At 56.0% G+C, this 21,948-nt stretch overlaps 1 protein-coding gene across 1 annotated transcript in view; it reads right to left on the bottom strand.

Annotated features, from left to right (window-relative positions):
• The window catches only part of LOC106575832 (serine/threonine-protein kinase 24), a gene marked incomplete at its 5' end in the record, with an annotated part of 194,213 nt that extends 178,054 nt beyond the window's left edge, over positions 1 to 16,159 (bottom strand). Inside the window, 2 exons of the mRNA XM_045699652.1 lie at positions 13,886 to 13,942; positions 15,929 to 16,159. Of these exons, the coding sequence (XP_045555608.1) occupies positions 13,886 to 13,942; positions 15,929 to 16,159 (288 nt within the window). The remainder of the gene's footprint in view (positions 1 to 13,885; positions 13,943 to 15,928) is intronic.
• Between the last annotated feature and the right edge of the window lie 5,789 nt (positions 16,160 to 21,948).

Genomic DNA, 21,948 nt, shown 5'->3' with positions numbered 1-21,948 from the left:
CACACATACGCCCCCGTTAGCTAGCACAACTCACACAACCGCCCCCGTTAGCTAGCGCAACTCACACAACCGCCCCCCGTTAGCTAGCGCATCTCACACAACCGCCCCCAGAAGCTAGTGTAACTCACACAACCGCCCCCGTTAGCTAGCGCAATTCACACAACCGCCCCCCGTTAGCTAGCGCAACTCACACAACCGCGCCCCGTTAGCTAGCGCAACTCACACAACCGCCCCCCGTTAGCTAGCACAACTCACACAACCTCCCCCTTTAGCTAGCGCAACTCACACAACCGCCCCCGTTAGCTAGCACAACCGCCCCCGTTAGCTAGCGCAACTCACACAACCGCCAGCGTTAGCTAGCGCAACTCACACAACCGCCCGCGTTAGCTAGGACAACTCACACAAACGCCCCGTTAGCTAGCGCAACTCAGACAACCGTCCCCCATTAGCTAGCGCAACTCACACAACCGCCCCCCCGTTAGCTAGCGCAACTCACACAACCGCCCCTGTTAGCTAGCGCAACTCACACAACCGCCCGCGTTAGCTAGGACAACTCACACAACCACCCCCCGTTAGCTAGCGCAACTCACACAACCGCCCCATTAGCTAGCGCAACTCACACAACCATCCCCGTTAGCTAGCACAACTCACACAACTGCCCTCGTTAGCTAGCGCAACTCACACAACCGCCCCCGTTAGCTAGCGCAACTCACACAACAGCCCCCCGTTAGCTAGCGCAACTCACACAACCGCCCCCGTTAGCTAGCGCAACTCACACAACCGCCCCCGTTAGCTAGCGCAACTCACACAACCGCCCCGTTAGCTAGCGCAACTCACACAACCATCCCCGTTAGCTAGCGCAACTCACACAACTGCCCTCGTTAGCTAGCGCAACTCACACAACTGCCGCCCGTTAGCTAGCGCAACTCACACAACCGCCCCCATTAGCTAGCGCAACTCACACAACCGCCCCGTTAGCTAGCGCAACCGCCCAAGTTAGCTAGCACAACCGCCCCCGTTAGCTAGCGCAACTCACACAACCGCCCCCCGTTAGCTAGCGTAACTCACACAACCGCCCCCGTTAGCTAGCGCAACTCACACAACCGCCCCCCGTTAGCTAGCGCAACTCACACAACTGCCCCCCGTTAGCTAGCGCAACTCACACAACCGCCCCCAGTAGCTAGCGTAACTCACACAACCGCCCCCGTTAGCTAGCGCAACTCACACAACCGCCCCCGTTAGCTAGCGCAACTCACACAACCGCGCCCCGTTAGCTAGCGCAACTCACACAACCGCCCCCCGTTAGCTAGCACAACTCACACAACCTCCCCCGTTAGCTAGCGCAACTCACACAACCGCCACCGTTAGCTAGCACAACCGCCCCTGTTAGCTAGCGCAACTCAGACAACCGTCCCCCGTTAGCTAGCGCAACTCACACAACCACCCCCCGTTAGCTAGCGCAACTCACACAACCATCCCCCGTTAGCTAGCGCAACTCACACAACCGCCCCGTTAGCTAGCGCAACTCACACAACCGCCCCCGTTAGCTAGCGCAACTCACACAACCATCCCCGTTAGCTAGCGCAACTCACACAACCGCCCCCGTTAGCTAGCGCAACTCACACAACCGCCCCCGTTAGCTAGCGCAACTCAGACAACCGTCCCCCGTTAGCTAGCGCAACTCACACAACCGCCCCCGTTAGCTAGCGCAACTCACACAACCGCCCCCGTTAGCTAGCGCAACTCACACAACCGCCCCCGGTAGCTAGCGCAACTCACACAACCGCCCCCGTAAGCTAGCGCAACTCACACAACCGCCCCCGTTAGCTAGCGCAACTCACACAACCGCCCCGTTAGCTAGCGCAACTCACACAACCGCCCCCGTTAGCTAGCGCAACTCACACAACCGCCCCCGTTAGCTAGCGCAACTCACACAACCGCCCGCGTTAGCTAGTGCAACTCACACAACCGCCCGCGTTAGCTAGGGCAACTCACACAACCGCCCCCGTTAGCTAGCGCAACTCACACAACCGCCCTCGTTAGCAAGCGCAACTCACACAACCGCCCCCGTTAGCTAGCGCAACTCACACAACCGCCCCCCGTTAGCTAGCGCAACTCACACAACCGCCCCGTTAGCTAGCGCAACTCACACAACCGTCCCCGTTAGCTAGCACAACTCACACAACCGCCCTCGTTAGCTAGCGCAACTCACACAACCGCCCCGTTAGCTAGCGCAACTCACACAACCGCCCCGTTAGCTAGCGCAACTCACACAACCGCCCTCGTTAGCTAGCGCAACTCACACAACCGCCCCCGTTAGCTAGCGCAACTCACACAACCGCCCCCATTAGCTAGCGCAACTCACACAACCGCCCCGTTAGCTAGCGCAACTCACACAACCGCCCCCGTTAGCTAGCGCAACTCACACAACCGCGCCCCGTTAGCTAGCGCAACTCACACAACCGCCCCCGTTAGCTAGCACAACTCACACAACCTCCCCCGTTAGCTAGCGCAACTCACACAACCGCCCCCGTTAGCTAGCGCAACTCACACAACCGCCCCCGTTAGCTAGAGCAACTCACACAACCGCCCCGTCAGCTAGCGCAACTCACACAACCGCCCCCGTAAGCTAGCGCAACTCACACAACCGCCCCCGTTAGCTAGCGCAACTCACACAACCGCCCACCGTTAGCTAGCGCAACTCACACAACCGCCCCCGTTAGCTAGCGCAACTCACACAACAGCCCCCGTTAGCTAGCGCAACTCACACAACCGCCCGCGTTAGCTAGGACAACTCACACAACCACCCCCCGTTAGCTAGCGCAACTCACACAACCGCCCCCGTTAGCTAACGCAACTCACACAACCGTCCCCGTTAGCTAGCGCAACTCACATAACTGCCCTCGTTAGCTAGTGCAACTCACACAACCGCCCCAGTTAGCTAGCGCAACTCACACAACCGCCCCCGTTAGCTAGCGCAACTCAGACAACCGCCCCCGTTAGCTAGCGCAACTCACACAACCGCCCCCGTTAGCTAGCGCAACTCACACAACCGCCCCCGTTAGCTAGCGCAACTCACACAACCGCCCCCGTCAGCTAGAGCAACTCACACAACAGCCCCCGTCAGCTAGCGCAACTCACACAACCGCCCCCCGTAAGCTAGCGCAACTCACACAACCATCCCCGTTAGCTAGCGCAACTCACACAACCGCCCTCGTTAGCAAGCGCAACTCACACAACCGCCCCCGTTAGCTAGCGCAACTCACACAACCGCCCCCGTTAGCTAGCGCAACTCACACAACCGCCCCCCCGTTAGCTAGCGCAACTCACACAACCGTCCCCGTTAGCTAGCGCAACTCACACAACCGCCCCGTTAGCTAGCTCAACTCAGACAACCGTCCCCCGTTAGCTAGCGCAACTCACACAACCGCCCCCGTTAGCTAGCGCAACTCACACAACCGCCCCGTTAGCTAGCGCAACTCACACAACCGCCCCCGTTAGCTAGAGCAACTCACACAACCGCCCCCGTTAGCTAGCGCAACTCACACAACCGCCCCCGTAAGCTAGCGCAACTCACACAACCGCCCCGTTAGCTAGCGCAACTCACACAACCGCCCCCGTTAGCTAGCAAAACTCACACAACCGCCCCGTTAGCTAGCGCAACTCACACAACAGCCCCCCGTTAGCTAGCGCAACTCACACAACCGCCCCCGTTAGCTAGCGCAACTCACACAACCGCCCCCGTTAGCTAGCGCAACTCACACAACCGCCCCCCGTTAGCTAGCGCAACTCACACAACCGCCCCCGTTAGCTAGCGCAACTCACACAACCGCCCCCCGTTAGCTAGCGCAACACACACAACCGCCCCCGTTAGCTAGCGCAACTCACACAACAGCCCCCCGTTAGCTAGCGCAACTCACACAACCGCCCCCGTTAGCTAGCGCAACTCACACAACCGCCCCCGTTAGCTAGCGCAACTCACACAACCGCCCCCATTAGCTAGCGCAACTCACACTACCGCCCCCGTTAGCTAGAGCAACTCACACAACCATCCCCGTTAGCTAGCGCAACTCACACAACCGCCCCCGTTAGCTAGCGTAACTCACACAACAGCCCCCCATTAGCTAGCGCAACTCACACAACCGCCCCGTTAGCTAGCACAACCGCCCCGTTAGCTAGCGCAACTCACACAACCGCCCCCGTTAGCTAGCACAACCGCCCCGTTAGGTAGCGCAACTCAGACAACCATCCCCCGTTAGCTAGCGCAACTCACACAACCGCCCCCGTTAGCTAGCGCAACTCACACAACCGCCCCGTTAGCTAGCGCAACTCACACAAGCGCCCCCGTTAGCTAGCGCAACTCACACAACCGCCCGCGTTAGCTAGGACAACTCACACAACCACCCCCGTTAGCTAGGACAACTCACACAACCGCCCCCGTTAGCTAGCGCAACTCACACAACCGCCCCCATTAGCTAGCGCAACTCACACAACCGCCCCCGTTAGCTAGCGCAACTCACACAACCGCCCCCGTTAGCTAGCGCAACTCACACAACCGCCCCGTTAGCTAGCGCAACTCACACAACCGCCCCAGAAGCTAGCGTAACTCACACAACAGCCCCCCGTTAGCTAGCGCAACTCACACAACCGCCCGCGTTAGCTAGGACAACTCACACAACCACCCCCCGTTAGCTAGGACAACTCACACAACCGCCCCCGTTAGCTAGCGCAACTCACACAACCGCCCCCATTAGCTAGCGTAACTCACACATACGCCCCCGTTAGCTAGCGCAACTCACACAACCGCCCCCGTTAGCTAGCGCAACTCACACAACCGCCCCCGTTAGCTAGCGCATCTCACACAACCGCCCCAGAAGCTAGCGTAACTCACACAACCGCCCCCGTTAGCTAGCGCAATTCACACAACCGCCCCCGTTAGCTAGCGCAACTCACACAACCGCGCCCGTTAGCTAGCGCAACTCACACAACCGCCCCCGTTAGCTAGCGCAACTCACACAACCTCCCCCTTTAGCTAGCGCAACTCACACAACCGCCCCCGTTAGCTAGCACAACCGCCCCCGTTAGCTAGCGCAACTCACACAACCGCCAGCGTTAGCTAGCGCAACTCACACAACCGCCCGCGTTAGCTAGGACAACTCACACAAACGCCCCGTTAGCTAGCGCAACTCAGACAACCGTTCCCCGTTAGCTAGCGCAACTCACACAACCGCCCCCCCGTTAGCTAGCGCAACTCACACAACCGCCCCTGTTAGCTAGCGCAACTCACACAACCGCCCGCGTTAGCTAGGACAACTCACACAACCACCCCCCGTTAGCTAGCGCAACTCACACAACCGCCCCATTAGCTAGCGCAACTCACACAACCATCCCCGTTAGCTAGCGCAACTCACACAACTGCCCTCGTTAGCTAGCGCAACTCACACAACCGCCCCCGTTAGCTAGCGCAACTCACACAACAGCCCCCCGTTAGCTAGCGCAACTCACACAACCGCCCGCGTTAGCTAGGACAACTCACACAACCACCCCCCGTTAGCTAGCGCAACTCACACAACCGCCCCCGTTAGCTAGCGCAACTCACACAACCGCCCCCGTTAGCTAGCGCAACTCACACAACTGCCCTCGTTAGCTAGCGCAACTCACACAACCGCCCCCGTTAGCTAGCGCAACTCACACAACCGCCCCCGTTAGCTAGCGCAACTCACACAACCGCCCCCGTTAGCTAGCGCAACTCACACAAACATCCCCGTTAGCTAGCGCAACTCACACAACCGCCCTCGTTAGCTAGCGCAACTCACACAACCGCCGCCCGTTAGCTAGCGCAACTCACACAACCGCCCCCGTTAGCTAGCGCAACTCACACAACCGCCCCCGTTAGCTAGCACAACCGCCCAAGTTAGCTAGCACAACCGCCCCCGTTAGCTAGCGCAACTCACACAACCGCCCCCGTTAGCTAGCGCAACTCACACAACCGCCCCCGTTAGCTAGCGCAACTCACACAACCGCCCCGTTAGCTAGCGCAACTCACACAACCGCCCCGTTAGCTAGCGCAACTCACACAACCGCCACCGTTAGCTAGCGCAACTCACACAACCGCCCCCGTTAGCTAGCGCAACTCAGACAACCGCCCCCGTTAGCTAGCGCAACTCACACAACCGCCCCCGTTAGCTAGCGCAACTCACACAACCGCCCCCGTTAGCTAGCGCAACTCACACAACCGCCCCCGTTAGCTAGCGCAACTCACACAACCGCCCCCGTTAGCTAGCGCAACTCACACAACCGCCCCCGTTAGCTAGCGCAACTCACACAACCGCCCCCGTTAGCTAGCGCAACTCACACAACCGCCCCCGTTAGCTAGCGCAACTCACACAACCGCCCCCGTTAGCTAGCGCAACTCAGACAACCGCCCCCGTTAGCTAGCGCAACTCACACAACCGCCCCGTTAGCTAGAGCAACTCACACAACCGCCCCCGTTAGCTAGCGCAACTCACACAACCGCCCCCGTTAGCTAGCGCAACTCACACAACAGCCCCCGTTAGCTAGCGCAACTCACACAACCGCCCGCGTTAGCTAGGACAACTCACACAACCACCCCCCGTTAGCTAGCGCAACTCACACAACCGCCCCCGTTAGCTAGCGCAACTCACACAACCGTCCCCGTTAGCTAGCGCAACTCACACAACCGCCCCCGTTAGCTAGTGCAACTCACACAACCGCCCCAGTTAGCTAGCGCAACTCACACAACCGCCCCCGTTAGCTAGCGCAACTCAGACAACCGTCCCCCGTTAGCTAGCGCAACTCACACAACCGCCCCCGTTAGCTAGCGCAACTCACACAACCGCCCCCGTTAGCTAGCGCAACTCACACAACCGCCCCCGTTAGCTAGAGCAACTCACACAACAGCCCCCGTCAGCTAGCGCAACTCACACAACCGCCCCCGTTAGCTAGCGCAACTCACACAACCGCCCCGTTAGCTAGCGCAACTCACACAACCGCCCTCGTTAGCAAGCGCAACTCACACAACCGCCCCCGTTAGCTAGCGCAACTCACACAACCGCCCCCGTTAGCTAGCGCAACTCACACAACCGCCCCCGTTAGCTAGCGCAACTCACACAACCATCCCCGTTAGCTAGCGCAACTCACACAACCGCCCCGTTAGCTAGCGCAACTCAGACAACCGCCCCCGTTAGCTAGCGCAACTCACACAACCGCCCCCGTTAGCTAGCGCAACTCACACAACCGCCCCCGTTAGCTAGCGCAACTCACACAACCGCCCCCGTTAGCTAGCGCAACTCACACAACCGCCCCCGTTAGCTAGCGCAACTCACACAACCGCCCCCGTTAGCTAGCGCAACTCACACAACCGCCCCCGTTAGCTAGCGCAACTCACACAACCGCCCCCGTTAGCTAGCAAAACTCACACAACCGCCCCGTTAGCTAGCGCAACTCACACAACAGCCCCCCGTTAGCTAGCGCAACTCACACAACCGCCCCGTTAGCTAGCGCAACTCACACAACCGCCCCGTTAGCTAGCGCAACTCACACAACCGCCCCCGTTAGCTAGCGCAACTCACACAACCGCCCCGTTAGCTAGCGCAACTCACACAACCGCCCCGTTAGCTAGCGCAACACACACAACCGCCCCCGTTAGCTAGCGCAACTCACACAACAGCCCCCCGTTAGCTAGCGCAACTCACACAACCGCCCCGTTAGCTAGCGCAACTCACACAACCGCCCCCGTTAGCTAGCGCAACTCACACAACCGCCCCCGTTAGCTAGCGCAACTCACACAACCGCCCCGTTAGCTAGCGCAACTCACACAACCACCCCCGTTAGCTAGCGCAACTCACACAACCGCCCCGTTAGCTAGCGCAACTCACACAACAGCCCCCGTTAGCTAGCGCAACTCACACAACCGCCCCCGTTAGCTAGGCACAACCGCCCCCGTTAGCTAGCGCAACTCACACAACCGCCCCCGTTAGCTAGCACAACCGCCCCGTTAGCTAGCGCAACTCAGACAACCATCCCCCGTTAGCTAGCGCAACTCACACAACCGCCCCGTTAGCTAGCGCAACTCACACAACCGCCCCGTTAGCTAGCGCAACTCACACAAGCGCCCCCGTTAGCTAGCGCAACTCACACAACCGCCCGCGTAAGCTAGGACAACTCACACAACCACCCCCGTTAGCTAGGACAACTCACACAACCGCCCCCGTTAGCTAGCGCAACTCACACAACCGCCCCCGTTAGCTAGCGCAACTCACACAACCGCCCCGTTAGCTAGCGCAACTCACACAACCGCCCCCGTTAGCTAGCGCAACTCACACAACCGCCCCCGTTAGCTAGCGCAACTCACACAACCGCCCCAGTAGCTAGCGTAACTCACACAACAGCCCCCCGTTAGCTAGCGCAACTCACACAACCGCCCGCGTTAGCTAGGACAACTCACACAACCACCCCCGTTAGCTAGGACAACTCACACAACCGCCCCCCGTTAGCTAGCGCAACTCACACAACCGCCCCCGTTAGCTAGCGTAACTCACACATACGCCCCGTTAGCTAGCGCAACTCACACAACCGCCCCCGTTAGCTAGCGCAACTCACACAACCGCCCCCCGTTAGCTAGCGCAACTCACACAACCGCCCCCATAAGCTAGCGTAACTCACACAACCGCCCCGTTAGCTAGCGCAACTCACACAACCGCCCCCGTTAGCTAGCGCAACTCACACAACCGCGCCCGTTAGCTAGCGCAACTCACACAACCGCCCCCGTTAGCTAGCACAACTCACACAACCTCCCCCGTTAGCTAGCGCAACTCACACAACCGCCCCCGTTAGCTAGGCACAACCGCCCCGTTAGCTAGCGCAACTCACACAACCGCCCGCGTTAGCTAGCGCAACTCACACAACCGCCCGCGTTAGCTAGGACAACTCACACAAACGCCCCGTTAGCTAGCGCAACTCAGACAACCGTCCCCCGTTAGCTAGCGCAACTCACACAACCGCCCCCCGTTAGCTAGCGCAACTCACACAACCGCCCCCGTTAGCTAGCGCAACTCACACAACCGCCCGCGTTAGCTAGGACAACTCACACAACCACCCCCGTTAGCTAGCGCAACTCACACAACCGCCCCGTTAGCTAGCGCAACTCACACAACCATCCCCGTTAGCTAGCGCAACTCACACAACTGCCCTCGTTAGCTAGCGCAACTCACACAACCGCCCCCGTTAGCTAGCGCAACTCACACAACAGCCCCCCGTTAGCTAGCGCAACTCACACAACCGCCCGCGTTAGCTAGGACAACTCACACAACCACCCCCCGTTAGCTAGCGCAACTCACACAACCGCCCCCGTTAGCTAGCGCAACTCACACAACCGTCCCCGTTAGCTAGCGCAACTCACACAACCGCCCTCGTTAGCTAGCGCAACTCACACAACCGCCCCCGTTAGCTAGCGCAACTCACACAACCGCCCCCCGTTAGCTAGCGCAACTCACACAACCGCCCCCGTTAGCTAGCGCAACTCACACAAACATCCCCGTTAGCTAGCACAACTCACACAACTGCCCTCGTTAGCTAGCGCAACTCACACAACTGCCGCCCGTTAGCTAGCGCAACTCACACAACCGCCCCCCATTAGCTAGCGCAACTCACACAACCGCCCCCGTTAGCTAGCACAACCGCCCAAGTTAGCTAGCACAACCGCCCCCGTTAGCTAGCGCAACTCACACAACCGCCCCCGTTAGCTAGCGCAACTCACACAACCGCCCCCGTTAGCTAGCGCAACTCACACAACCGCCCCCGTTAGCTAGCGCAACTCACACAACCTCCCCCGTTAGCTAGCGCAACTCACACAACCGCCACCGTTAGCTAGGCCACAACCGCCCCCGTTAGCTAGCGCAACTCAGACAACCGTCCCCCGTTAGCTAGCGCAACTCACACAACCGCCCCCGTTAGCTAGCGCAACTCACACAACCATCCCCGTTAGCTAGCGCAACTCACACAACCGCCCCCGTTAGCTAGCGCAACTCACACAACCGCCCCGTTAGCTAGCGCAACTCACACAACCGCCCCCGTTAGCTAGCGCAACTCACACAACCGTCCCCGTTAGCTAGCGCAACTCACACAACCGCCCCCGTTAGCTAGCGCAACTCACACAACCGCCCCCGTTAGCTAGCGCAACTCAGACAACCGCCCCCGTTAGCTAGCGCAACTCACACAACCGCCCCGTTAGCTAGCGCAACTCACACAACCGCCCCCGTTAGCTAGCGCAACTCACACAACCGCCCCCGTTAGCTAGCGCAACTCACACAACCGCCCCGTTAGCTAGCGCAACTCACACAACCGCCCCCGTTAGCTAGCGCAACTCACACAACCGCCCCGTTAGCTAGCGCAACTCACACAACCGCCCGCGTTAGCTAGTGCAACTCACACAACCGCCCGCGTTAGCTAGGGCAACTCACACAACCGCCCCCCGTTAGCTAGCGCAACTCACACAACCGCCCTCGTTAGCAAGCGCAACTCACACAACCGCCCCCCGTTAGCTAGCGCAACTCACACAACCGCCCCCCGTTAGCTAGCGCAACTCACACAACCGCCCCCGTTAGCTAGCGCAACTCACACAACCGTCCCCGTTAGCTAGCACAACTCACACAACTGCCCTCGTTAGCTAGCGCAACTCACACAACCGCCCCCGTTAGCTAGCGCAACTCACACAACCGCCCCCGTTAGCTAGCGCAACTCACACAACTGCCCTCGTTAGCTAGCGCAACTCACACAACCGCCCCCCGTTAGCTAGCGCAACTCACACAACCGCCCCCCATTAGCTAGCGCAACTCACACAACCGCCCCCGTTAGCTAGCGCAACTCACACAACCGCCCCGTTAGCTAGCGCAACTCACACAACCGCGCCCCGTTAGCTAGCGCAACTCACACAACCGCCCCCGTTAGCTAGCACAACTCACACAACCTCCCCGTTAGCTAGCGCAACTCACACAACCGCCCCGTTAGCTAGCGCAACTCACACAACCGCCCCCGTTAGCTAGAGCAACTCACACAACCGCCCCCGTCAGCTAGCGCAACTCACACAACTGCCCCCGTTAGCTAGCGCAACTCACACAACCGCCCCGTTAGCTAGCGCAACTCACACAACCGCCCCCGTTAGCTAGCACAACTCACACAACCGCCCCGTTAGCTAGCGCAACTCACACAACAGCCCCCCGTTAGCTAGCGCAACTCACACAACCGCCCGCGTTAGCTAGGACAACTCACACAACCACCCCCCGTTAGCTAGCGCAACTCACACAACCGCCCCGTTAGCTAGCGCAACTCACACAACCGCCCCCGTTAGCTAGCGCAACTCACACAACCGCCCCGTTAGCTAGGCACAACCGCCCCCGTTAGCTAGCGCAACTCACACAACCGCCCCCGTTAGCTAGCACAACCGCCCCCGTTAGCTAGCGCAACTCACACAACCATCCCCGTTAGCTAGCACAACTCACACAACCGCCCCGTTAGCTAGTGCAACTCACACAACCGCCCCCCGTTAGCTAGCGCAACTCACACAACCGCCCCCGTTAGCTAGCGCAACTCACACAACCGCCCCGTTCGCTAGCACAACTCACACAACCGCCCCGTTAGCTAGCGCAACTCACACAACCGCCCCCTGTTAGCTAGCGCAACTCACACAACCGCCCCCGTTAGCTAGCGTAACTCACACAACCGCCCCGTTAGCTAGCGCAACTCACACAACCGCCCCGTTAGCTAGCGCAACTCACACAACCGCCCCGTTAGCTAGCGCACAATCGCCCCCGTTAGCTAGCGCAACTCACACAACCGCCAGCGTTAGCTAGCGCAACTCACACAACCGCCCGCGTTAGCTAGGACAACTCACACAACCACCCCCCGTTAGCTAGCGCAACTCACACAACCGCCCCCGTTAGCTAGCGCAACTCACACAACCATCCCCGTTAGCTAGCGCAACTCACACAACTGCCCCCGTTAGCTAGCGCAACTCACACAACCATCCCCGTTAGCTAGCACAACTCACACAACCGCCCCCGTTAGCAAGCACAACTCACACAACCTCCCCCGTTAGCTAGCGCAACTCACACAACCGCCCCCGTTAGTTAGCGCAACTCACACAACCTCCCCGTTAGCTAGCGCAACTCACACAACCGCCCCCGTTAGCTAGCGCACTCACACAACCGCCCCGTTAGCTAGCACAACTCACACAACCGCCCCCGTTAGCTAGCGCAACTCACACAACAGCCCCCCGTTAGCTAGCGCAACTCACACTACCGCCCGCGTTAGCTAGGGCAACTCACACAACCACCCCCGTTAGCTAGCGCAACTCACACAACCGCCCCCGTTAGCTAGCGCAACTCACACAACCGCCCCCATTAGCTAGCGCAACTCACACAACCGCCCCGTTAGCTAGCACAACCGCCCCGTTAGCTAGCGCAACTCACACAACCGCCCCGTTAGCTAGCACAACCGCCCCCGTTAGCTAGCGCAACTCACACAACCATCCCCGTTAGCTAGCACAACTCACACAACTGCCCTGTTAGCTAGTGCAACTCACACAACCGCCCCCGTTAGCTAGCGCAACTCACACAACCGCCCCCCATTAGCTAGCGTAACTCACACAACCGCCCCCGTTCGCTAGCACAACTCACACAACCGCCCCCCGTTAGCTAGCGCAACTCACACAACCGCCCCCTGTTAGCTAGCGCAACTCACACAACCGCCCCCATTAGCTAGCGTAACTCACACAACCGCCCCCGTTAGCTAGCGCAACTCACACAACCGCCCCCGTTAGCTAGCGCAACTCACACAACCGCCCCCGTTAGCTAGCACAATCGCCCCCGTTAGCTAGCGCAACTCACACAACCGCCAGCGTTAGCTAGCGCAACTCACACAACCGCCCGCGTTAGCTAGGACAACTCACACAACCACCCCCCGTTAGCTAGCGCAACTCACACAACCGCCCCCATTAGCTAGCGCAACTCACACAACCATCCCCGTTAGCTAGCGCAACTCACACAACTGCCCCCGTTAGCTAGCGCAACTCACACAACCATCCCCGTTAGCTAGCACAACTCACACAACCGCCCCCATTAGCAAGCACAACTCACACAACCTCCCCCGTTAGCTAGCGCAACTCACACAACCGCCCCCCGTTAGTTAGCACAACTCACACAACCTCCCCCGTTAGCTAGCGCAACTCACACAACCGCCCCCGTTAGCTAGCACAACCGCCCCCGTTAGCTAGCACAACTCACACAACCTCCCCCGTTAGCTAGCGCAACTCACACAACCGCCCCGTTAAGCTAGCGCAACTCACACAACCGCCCCCGTTAGCTAGCGCGACTCACACAACCACCCCCGTTAGCTAGCGCAACTCACACAACCGCCCGTTAGCTAGCACAACCGCCCGTTAGCTAGCACAACCGTCCATTAGCTTGCACAACCGCCTGTTAGCTAGCACAACCGCCCGTTAGCTAGCGCAACTCACACAACCGCCCCCCGTTAGCTAGCCCAACTCACACAACCGCCCCCGTTAGCTAGCACAACCGCCCCGTTAGCTAGCACAACCACCCCCGTTAGCTAGCGCAACTCACACAACTGCCCCCGATAGCTAGCACAACCACCCGTTAGCTAGCACAACCGTCCCCCGTTAGCTAGCACAGCCGCCCCCCGTTAGCTAGCGCAACCGCCCCCCGTTAGCTAGCGCAACCGCCCACCGTTAGCTAGCGCAACCGCCCACCGTCAGCTAGCACAACCGCCCCCTGTTAGCTAGCACAGCCGCCCACCGTTAGCTAGCACAACGTCCACATATTGTCTGACTACTGGTAACATCACTCACCATATCTAACGCTGAGCCTCCTCCGAGATACTCCATAATGATCCACAGCTTGGCCTCCTGAAGCAGACAAGAGAGACCAGTTACAGAGGAGGTGTTAGGACAGGGGGTTGGTTCCTCCAGATCTTACAGAGGAGGTGTTAGGACAGGGCTGGTTCCTCCAGATCTTACAGAGGAGGTGTTAGGACAGGGGGCTGGTTCCTCCAGATCTTACAGTGGAGGTGTTAGGACAGGGCCTGGTTCCTCCAGATCTAACAGAGGAGGTGTTAGGACAGGGGCGGGTTCCTCCAGATCTTACAGAGGAGGTGTTAGGACAGGGAGCTGGTTCCTCCAGATCTTACAGAGGAGGTGTTAGGACAGGGGGCTGGTTCCTCCAGATCTTACGGTGGAGGTGTTAGGACAGGGCCTGGTTCCTCCAGATCTAACAGAGGAGGTGTTAGGACAGGGGCGGGTTCCTCCAGATCTTACAGAGGAGGTGTTAGGACAGGGAGCTGGTTCCTCCAGATCTTACAGAGGAGGTGTTAGGACAGGGATGGTTCCTCCAGATCAGGAGGTGCTAGGACAGGTGGCTGGTTCCTCCAGATCTTTCTAAATTAGTGCTGATGCCATGAGAAGCTCTGTCTGGTGGGAGTCAGGAGTATTTTATCCGGGTTTAATTTGGGATTAAAATAGAGAAGTGGGAAGTGAGATTAAAGCGATGTTAAATCCCTTCCTACTAACATGCTGACCGTCCTGAAAATCAGCCCGTGGGCCAGATGTCTGCAGGGGAGGACCACTTCCCCATCGCTTCTTCTATCAAGTAAGTGTTTAGTATCTAGGCCAGAAATGAGGACACTTCGCTGAAGTATAGTACGTTTAGAAAACGGCCTTGAAAAGCCTTCAACAGAACTGCACATGGTATTGACTAACAGACTGGATCAATGGAGTTGGGGGGTTTATGGGTACAGCAGGGGGGTTTGAGGGTTCAGCAGGGGGGTTTATGAGACAGTGGTACAGCAGGGGGTTTGAGGGTACAGCAGGGGGTTTATGGGTATAGCAGGGGGTTTATGGGTAGAGCTGGGGGTTTATGGGACAGTGGTACAGCAGGGGGGTTTATGGGACATTGGGACAACAGGGGGTTTATGGGTACAGCAGGGGGGTTTATGGGACAGCAGGGGGTTTGTGGGTACAGCAGGGGGGTTTATGGGACAGTGGTATAACAGGGGGGTTTATGGGACAGTGGTACAGCAGGGGGTTTATGGGACAGTGGTACAGCAGGGGGTTTATGGGACAGTGGTACAGCAGGGGGGTTTATGGGACAGTGGTATAGCAGGGGGTTTATGGGTATAGCGGTACAGCAGGGGGGGTTTATGGGACATTGGGACAACAGGGGGGTTTATGGGTACAGCAGGGGGGTTTATGGGACAGCAGGGGGGTTTATGGGACAGCAGGGGGGTTTATGGGTACAGCAGGGGGTTTATGGGACAGTGGTATAACAGGGGTTTTATGGGACAGTGGTACAGCAGGGGGTTTATGGGACAGTGGTACAGCAGGGGGGTTTATGGGACAGTGGTACAGCAGGGGGGTTTATGGGACAGTGGTATAGCAGGGGGTTTATGGGTATAGCGGTACAGCAGGGGGGTTTATGGGACATTGGGGCAACAGGGGGTTTATGGGTACAGCAGGGGGTTTATGGGACAGCAGGGGGTTTATGGGTACAGCAGGGGGGTTTATGGGACAGTGGTATAACAGGGGGGTTTATGGGACAGTGGTACAGCAGGGGGTTTATGGGACAGTGGTACAGCAGGGGGGTTTATGGGACAGTGGTAAAGCAGGAGGGTTTATGGGACAGTGGTATAGCAGGGGGGTTTATGGGTATAGCGGTACAGCAGGGCGGGTTTATGGGACAGTGATCTCTCCTGCTCCGTGACCTTTAACCCTGATCCCTAACCCTTTGACCTACCTTCAGGTAGGATCCGTGACCTTTAACCCTGATCCCTAACCCTATGATCTACCTTCAGGTAGGATCCGTGACCTTTAACCCTGATCCCTAACCCTATGACCTACCTTCAGGTAGGATCCATAGTACTTGGTGATGAAGGGGCTGTCACACTGACTCAACACAGTGATCTCCTGCTGGATGTCCTCCATCTCATCCTCAGCCTCCTCCAGGTCAATGATCTTAACGGCCACCACCTTCTGAGTCCTCTTGTCTATTCCTTTAAACACCTCACCAAACGAGCCTTTACCTATCCTCTCCAACTTAGTGAACAGCTCCTCTGGATCTGCCTTCAGGTTCTACAGGAGGGGGGGAGGGGGGAGAGAGAGGGGAGGAGGGAGGGAGAGAGGGGGTGGGGGGAGGAGGGGGTGGAGGAGGAGGGTAGAGGGGAGGGGGAGGGGATGAGAGGAGGGGGGAGGGGAGGAGAGAGAGAGGGAAGGAGAGAGAGAGGAGGGAGGGAGAGAGAGAGAAGGGAGGGGGAGAGAGAAGGGAGGGAGGAGAAGGGAGGGAGAGAGAGAGGGGAGGAGAGAGAAGGGAGGGAGAGAGAGAGAGAGAGAGAAGGGAGGGAGAGAGAGAGAGGGAGAGAGAGAGGGAGGGAGAGAGAGAGAAGGGAGGAGAGAAAAGGGAGGGAGAGAGATAGGGAGGGAGAGAGAGATACGGAGGGAGAGAGAGAAGGGAGGGGAGAGAGAGAAGGGAGAGAGAGAGAAGGGAGGGGGAGAGAGAGAGGGGAGGAGAGAGAAGGGAGGGGGAGAGAGAGAGGGGAGGAGAGAGAAGGGAGGGAGAGAGAAGGGAGAGAGAGAGAAGGGAGGGAGAGAGAAGGGAGGAAGAGAGAAAGAGAAGGGAGGGAGAGAGAGAAGGGAAAGAGAGAGACGGGAGGGAAAGAGAGAGAAGGGAGAGAGAGAGAAGGGAGGGGGAGAGAGAGAAGGGAGGGAGAGAGAGAGAAGGGAGGGAGAGAGAAGGGAGGGGGAGAGAGAAGGGAGGAAGAGAGAGAGAGAAGGGAGGGAGAGAGAGAGAAGGGAGGGAGAGAGAGAGAAGGGAAAGAGAGAGAAGGGAGGGAGAGAAAGAGAAGGGAAAGAGAGAGAAGGGAGGGAGAGAGAGAGAAGGGAAAGAGAGAGAGAAGGGAGAGAGAGAGAAGGGAGGGAGAGAGAGAGAAAGGAAAGAGAGAGAAGGGAGGGAGAGAGGGAGGGGAAGAGAGCAGCAGTGCTTAGAAGTTGATTACATGACATGTGATCAGAGTTAAACGATATCAGCATTATTTTGTCAACAACATGTTGCAACACTGCAGCAATGATGAAGCCAAAAAGTCCTCTTTATAGCTCACAGAATATTGAATACAGGAGTTTTCTTCTGTTTCCATGACCTAACCTGGGACTAGGATATCGCTCTGCTCTGACCCTACAGTACTCTGCCCTGACCTGTGACCCTAACCCTAACCTGGGACTAGGATATCGCTCTGCTCTGACCCTAACCTGGGACTAGGATATCGCTCTGCTCTGACCCTAACCTGGGACTAGGATATCGCTCTGCTCTGACCCTAACCTGGGACTAGGATATCGCTCTGCTCTGACCCTAAACTGGGACTAGGATATCGCTCTGCTCTGACCATAACCTGGGACTAGGATATCGCTCTGCTCTGACCCTAACCTGGGACTAGGATATCGCTCCGCTCTGACCCTAACCTGGGACTAGGATATCGCTCCGCTCTGACCCTAACCTGGGACTAGGATATCGCTCCGCTCTGACCCTAACCTGGGACTAGGATATCGCTCCGCTCTGACCCTAACCTGGGACTAGGATATCGCTCTGCTCTGACCCTAACCTGGGACTAGGATATCGCTCCGCTCTGATCCTAACCTGGGACTAGGATATCGCTCCGCTCTGACCCTAACCTGGGACTAGGATATCCCTCTGCTCTGACCCTAACCTGGGACTAGGATATCGCTCTTCTCTGACCCTAACCTGGGACTAGGATATCGCTCTGCTCTGACCCTAACCTGGGACTAGGATATCACTCTGACCCTAAACCTACAGTACTCTGCCCTGGCCCTGACCTGTGACCCTAACCCTAACCTGGGACTAGGATATCGCTCTGTTCTGACCCTAACCCTACAGTACTCTCCCCTGGACCTGACCTTTGACCCTAATCCTACAGTACTCTCCCCTGGTCCTGACCTGTGACCCTAACCCTACAGTACTCTCCCCTGGCCCTGACCTGTGACCCTACCTCTACAGTACTCTCCCCTGGCCCTGACCTGTGACCCTAACCCTACAGTACACTTCCCTGGCCCTGACCTGTGACCCTAACCCTACAGTACTCTCCCCTGGCCCTGACCTGTGACCCTACCTCTACAGTACTCTGCCCTGGCCCTGACCTGTGACCCTAACCCTAACCTGGGACTAGGATATCGCTCTGTTCTGACCCTAACCCTACAGTACTCTCCCCTGGACCTGACCTTTGACCCTAATCCTACAGTACTCTCCCCTGGTCCTGACCTGTGACCCTAACCCTACAGTACTCTCCCCTGGCCCTGACCTGTGACCCTACCTCTACAGTACTCTCCCCTGGCCCTGACCTGTGACCCTAACCCTACAGTACACTTCCCTGGCCCTGACCTGTGACCCTAACCCTACAGTACTCTCCCCTGGCCCTGACCTGTGACCCTACCTCTACAGTACTCTCCCCTGGCCCTGACCTGTGACCCTAACCCTACAGTACACTTCCCTGGCCCTGACCTGTGACCCTAACCCTACAGTACTCTCCCCTGGTCCTGACCTGTGACCCTAACCCTACAGTACTCTCCCCTGGTCCTGACCTGTGACCCTAACCCTACAGTACTCTCCCCTGGTCCTGACCTGTGACCCTAACCCTACAGTACTCTCCCCTGGTCCTGACCTGTGACCCTAACCCTACAGTACTCTCCCCTGGCCCTGACCTGTGACCCTAACCCTACAGTACACTTCCCTGGCCCTGACCTGTGACCCTAACCCTACAGTACACTTCCCTGGCCCTGACCTGTGACCCTAACCCTACAGTACACTTCCCTGGTCCTGACCTGTGACCCTAACCGTACAGTACACTTCCCTGGTCCTGACCTGTGACCCTAACCCTACAGTACACTTCCCTGGTCCTGACCTGTGACCCTAACCGTACAGTACACTTCCCTGGTCCTGACCTGTGACCCTAACCGTACAGTAGACTTCCCTGGTCCCGACCTGTGACCCTAACCCTACAGTACTCTCCCCTGGCCCTGACCTGTGACCCTAAACCTACAGTACTCTCCCCTGGTCCTGACCTGTGACCCTAACCCTACAGTACACTTCCCTGGTCCTGACCTGTGACCCTAACCTTACAGTACTCTCCCCTGGTCCTGACCTGTGACCCTAACCCTACAGTACTCTTCTTTGGAAAGTATTCAGACCCTTGACTTTTTCCCCAAACCGTTGCATTACAGCCTCATTGTAAAATGGGTTAAATAGTTTTTCCCCCTCATCAATCTACACACAATACCCCATAACGACAAAGCAAAAACTGGTTTGTAGACAGTTTTGCAAATGTATTAAAAATAAAAACCAGAAATATCACATTTTCATAAGTATTCAGACCCTTTACTCAGTACTTTGTTGAAGCACCTTTGGCAGCGATTACAGCCTTGAGTCTTCTTGGCACACCTGTATTTGGGGAGTTTCTCCCATTCTTCTCTGCAGATCCTCTCAAGCTCTGTCAGGTTGGATGTGGAGCGTCGCTGCACAACTATTTTTAGGTCTCTCCATAGATGTTCGATCAGGTTCAAGTCCGGGCTCTGGCTGGGCCACTCAAGGACATTCAGAGACTTGTCCCGAAGCCACTCCTGCGTTGTCTTGGCTGTGTGCTTAGGGTCGTTGTCCTGTTGGAAGGTGAACCTCCGCCCCAGTCTGAGGTCCTGAGCGCTCTGGAGCAGGTTTTCATCAAGGATCTCTCTGTACTTTGCTCCATTCATCTTTCTCTTGATCCTGACTAGTCTCCCAGTTCCTGCGACTGGAAAACATCCCCACAGCATGATGCTGCCACCACCGTGCTTCACCGTAGGGATGGTGCCAGGTTTCCTCCAGATGTGACACTTTGAACTCTGTGGCCTGAATGCAATCTTGGTTTCATCAGATCAGAGAATCTTGTTTCTCATGGTCTGAGGGTCCTTTAGGTGCCTTTGAGCAAACTCCAAGCAGGCTGTCATGTGCCTTTTACTGAGGAGTGGCTTCCGTCTGGCCACTCTACCATAAAGACCTGATTGGTGGAGGGCTGCAGAGATGGTTGTCCTTCTGGAAGGTTCTCCCATCTCCACAGAGGAACTCTGGGGCCCTGTCAGAGTGAGCATTGGGTTCTTGGTCACCTCCCTGACCAAGGCCCTTTTACCCCGATTGCTCAGTTTGGCCGGGCGCCCAGCTCTAGGAAGTGCCTTGGTGGTTCCAAACTTCTTCCATTTAAGAATGATGGAGGCCACTGTGTTCTTGGGGACCTTCAATGCTCCAGACATTTTTTGGTACACTATCCCAAATTGGTGCCTCGACACAATCCTGTCTTGGAGCTCTACGGACAATTCCTTCGACCTAATGGCTTGGTTTTAGTTCTGACATGCTGTGGGACCTTATATAGACAAGTGTGTACTTTTCCAAATAAATGTTCAATCAACTAAATTTCCCACAAATGGACTCCAATCAAGTTGTAGAAACATCTCAAGGATGATCAATGGAAACAGGATTCACCTGAGTTCAATTTAGTCTCATAGCAAAGGGGTCTGAATACTTATGTAAATAAGGTATTTCTGTTTTTTATTTTTCATAAATTAGCAAACATTTCTACAAACCAGTTTTTGCTTTGTCATTATGGGGTATTGTGATGTCATTATGGGGTATTGTGATGTCATTATGGGGTATTGTGACGTCATTATGGGGTATTGTGATGTCATTATTGGGTATTGTGATGTCATTATGGGGTTTTGTGATGTCATTATGGGGTATTGTGTGTAGATGGATGAGGAAAACAATGTATTTAATCCATTTTAGAATAAGGCTGTAATGTAACAAAATGCGGAGAAAGTGAAGTGGTCTGAATACTTTCTGAATGCCCTGTATATAGCAACATTATCTTGACTAGTTATTCACTGTGTATTTATTCCTTGTGTCCCCGTTTCAATGATTTATTATTGTAATCTAACTCTGCATTGTTGTAAAATGATTCGTCAGTAAGCATGTCACTGTTAGTCTACACCTGTTGTTTAGCAAGCAGGTGACAAATAACAGATTTTCTCAGTAATTCCATTACCGATTTTGGTAACAGAATTACGAGTTTTAAATCACTTAATTCACAAGAAAAAGTTGATATCAGTAAAAACACTAAGTAATTGGTGGGTCGACCTTTACTTGTTACTTTGTGAACTTTCATTATCCTTCCTCATCACGAGGGAGAGAAACCAGAAAATATCTTAAAGATGGGGGTTTTTGGTAACGGAATGACATGGCAATGTTTCTTAACTTACATAAGGCAAATCATTTTATATTAGTTGACAGGGGTCTTCAACAATATTGTGTTTTGATGTATTTCTTACTGCTTTTAAGACTTTCTGCTAGACGTTGTTCAAGACCCCTTTTTCATCTGACCAGAAATCAAAGCCTTTGCTTATTCCTCATTTTTACAATGGAAAATGGTTGAAAAATGTATATATATAGATCCTATGAACCTTACATTGTGGTGCTCATGGGTTATTTTACAAGGAAATTCCCTTAGCTGTTCCACCTCTCAGAAACCAACACACAACACTCAGCTCATGGAAAAACACTGGTCTACTGCCGGCTAGGTAGAATGTACGCTAGATATACGAATATCACTCACATTTTAATTCACAAACATACGACTTGGCAACCAACAACTATATTCAAGTACAGACTTGAAAAGGTCACTTTTCAGGAATAGATGTCAGTCAGTGAGCTGTTTTTGGTCAACATCCTGAAAAATCTTTAGTCTTTAGCCTAGCTTAGAGAATCCTCTGTTTTCCAGTGCCTTAGTCTTTAGCCTAGCTTAGAGAATCCTCTGTTTTACAGTGCTTTAGTCTTT

This window comes from Salmo salar, chromosome ssa17, assembly GCF_905237065.1.
Source record: "Salmo salar chromosome ssa17, Ssal_v3.1, whole genome shotgun sequence".
Lineage (NCBI taxonomy): Eukaryota > Metazoa > Chordata > Actinopteri > Salmoniformes > Salmonidae > Salmo > Salmo salar.
Note: the sequence above shows the minus strand (reverse complement) of the source record. Positions and strands in the feature narration are given on the sequence as shown.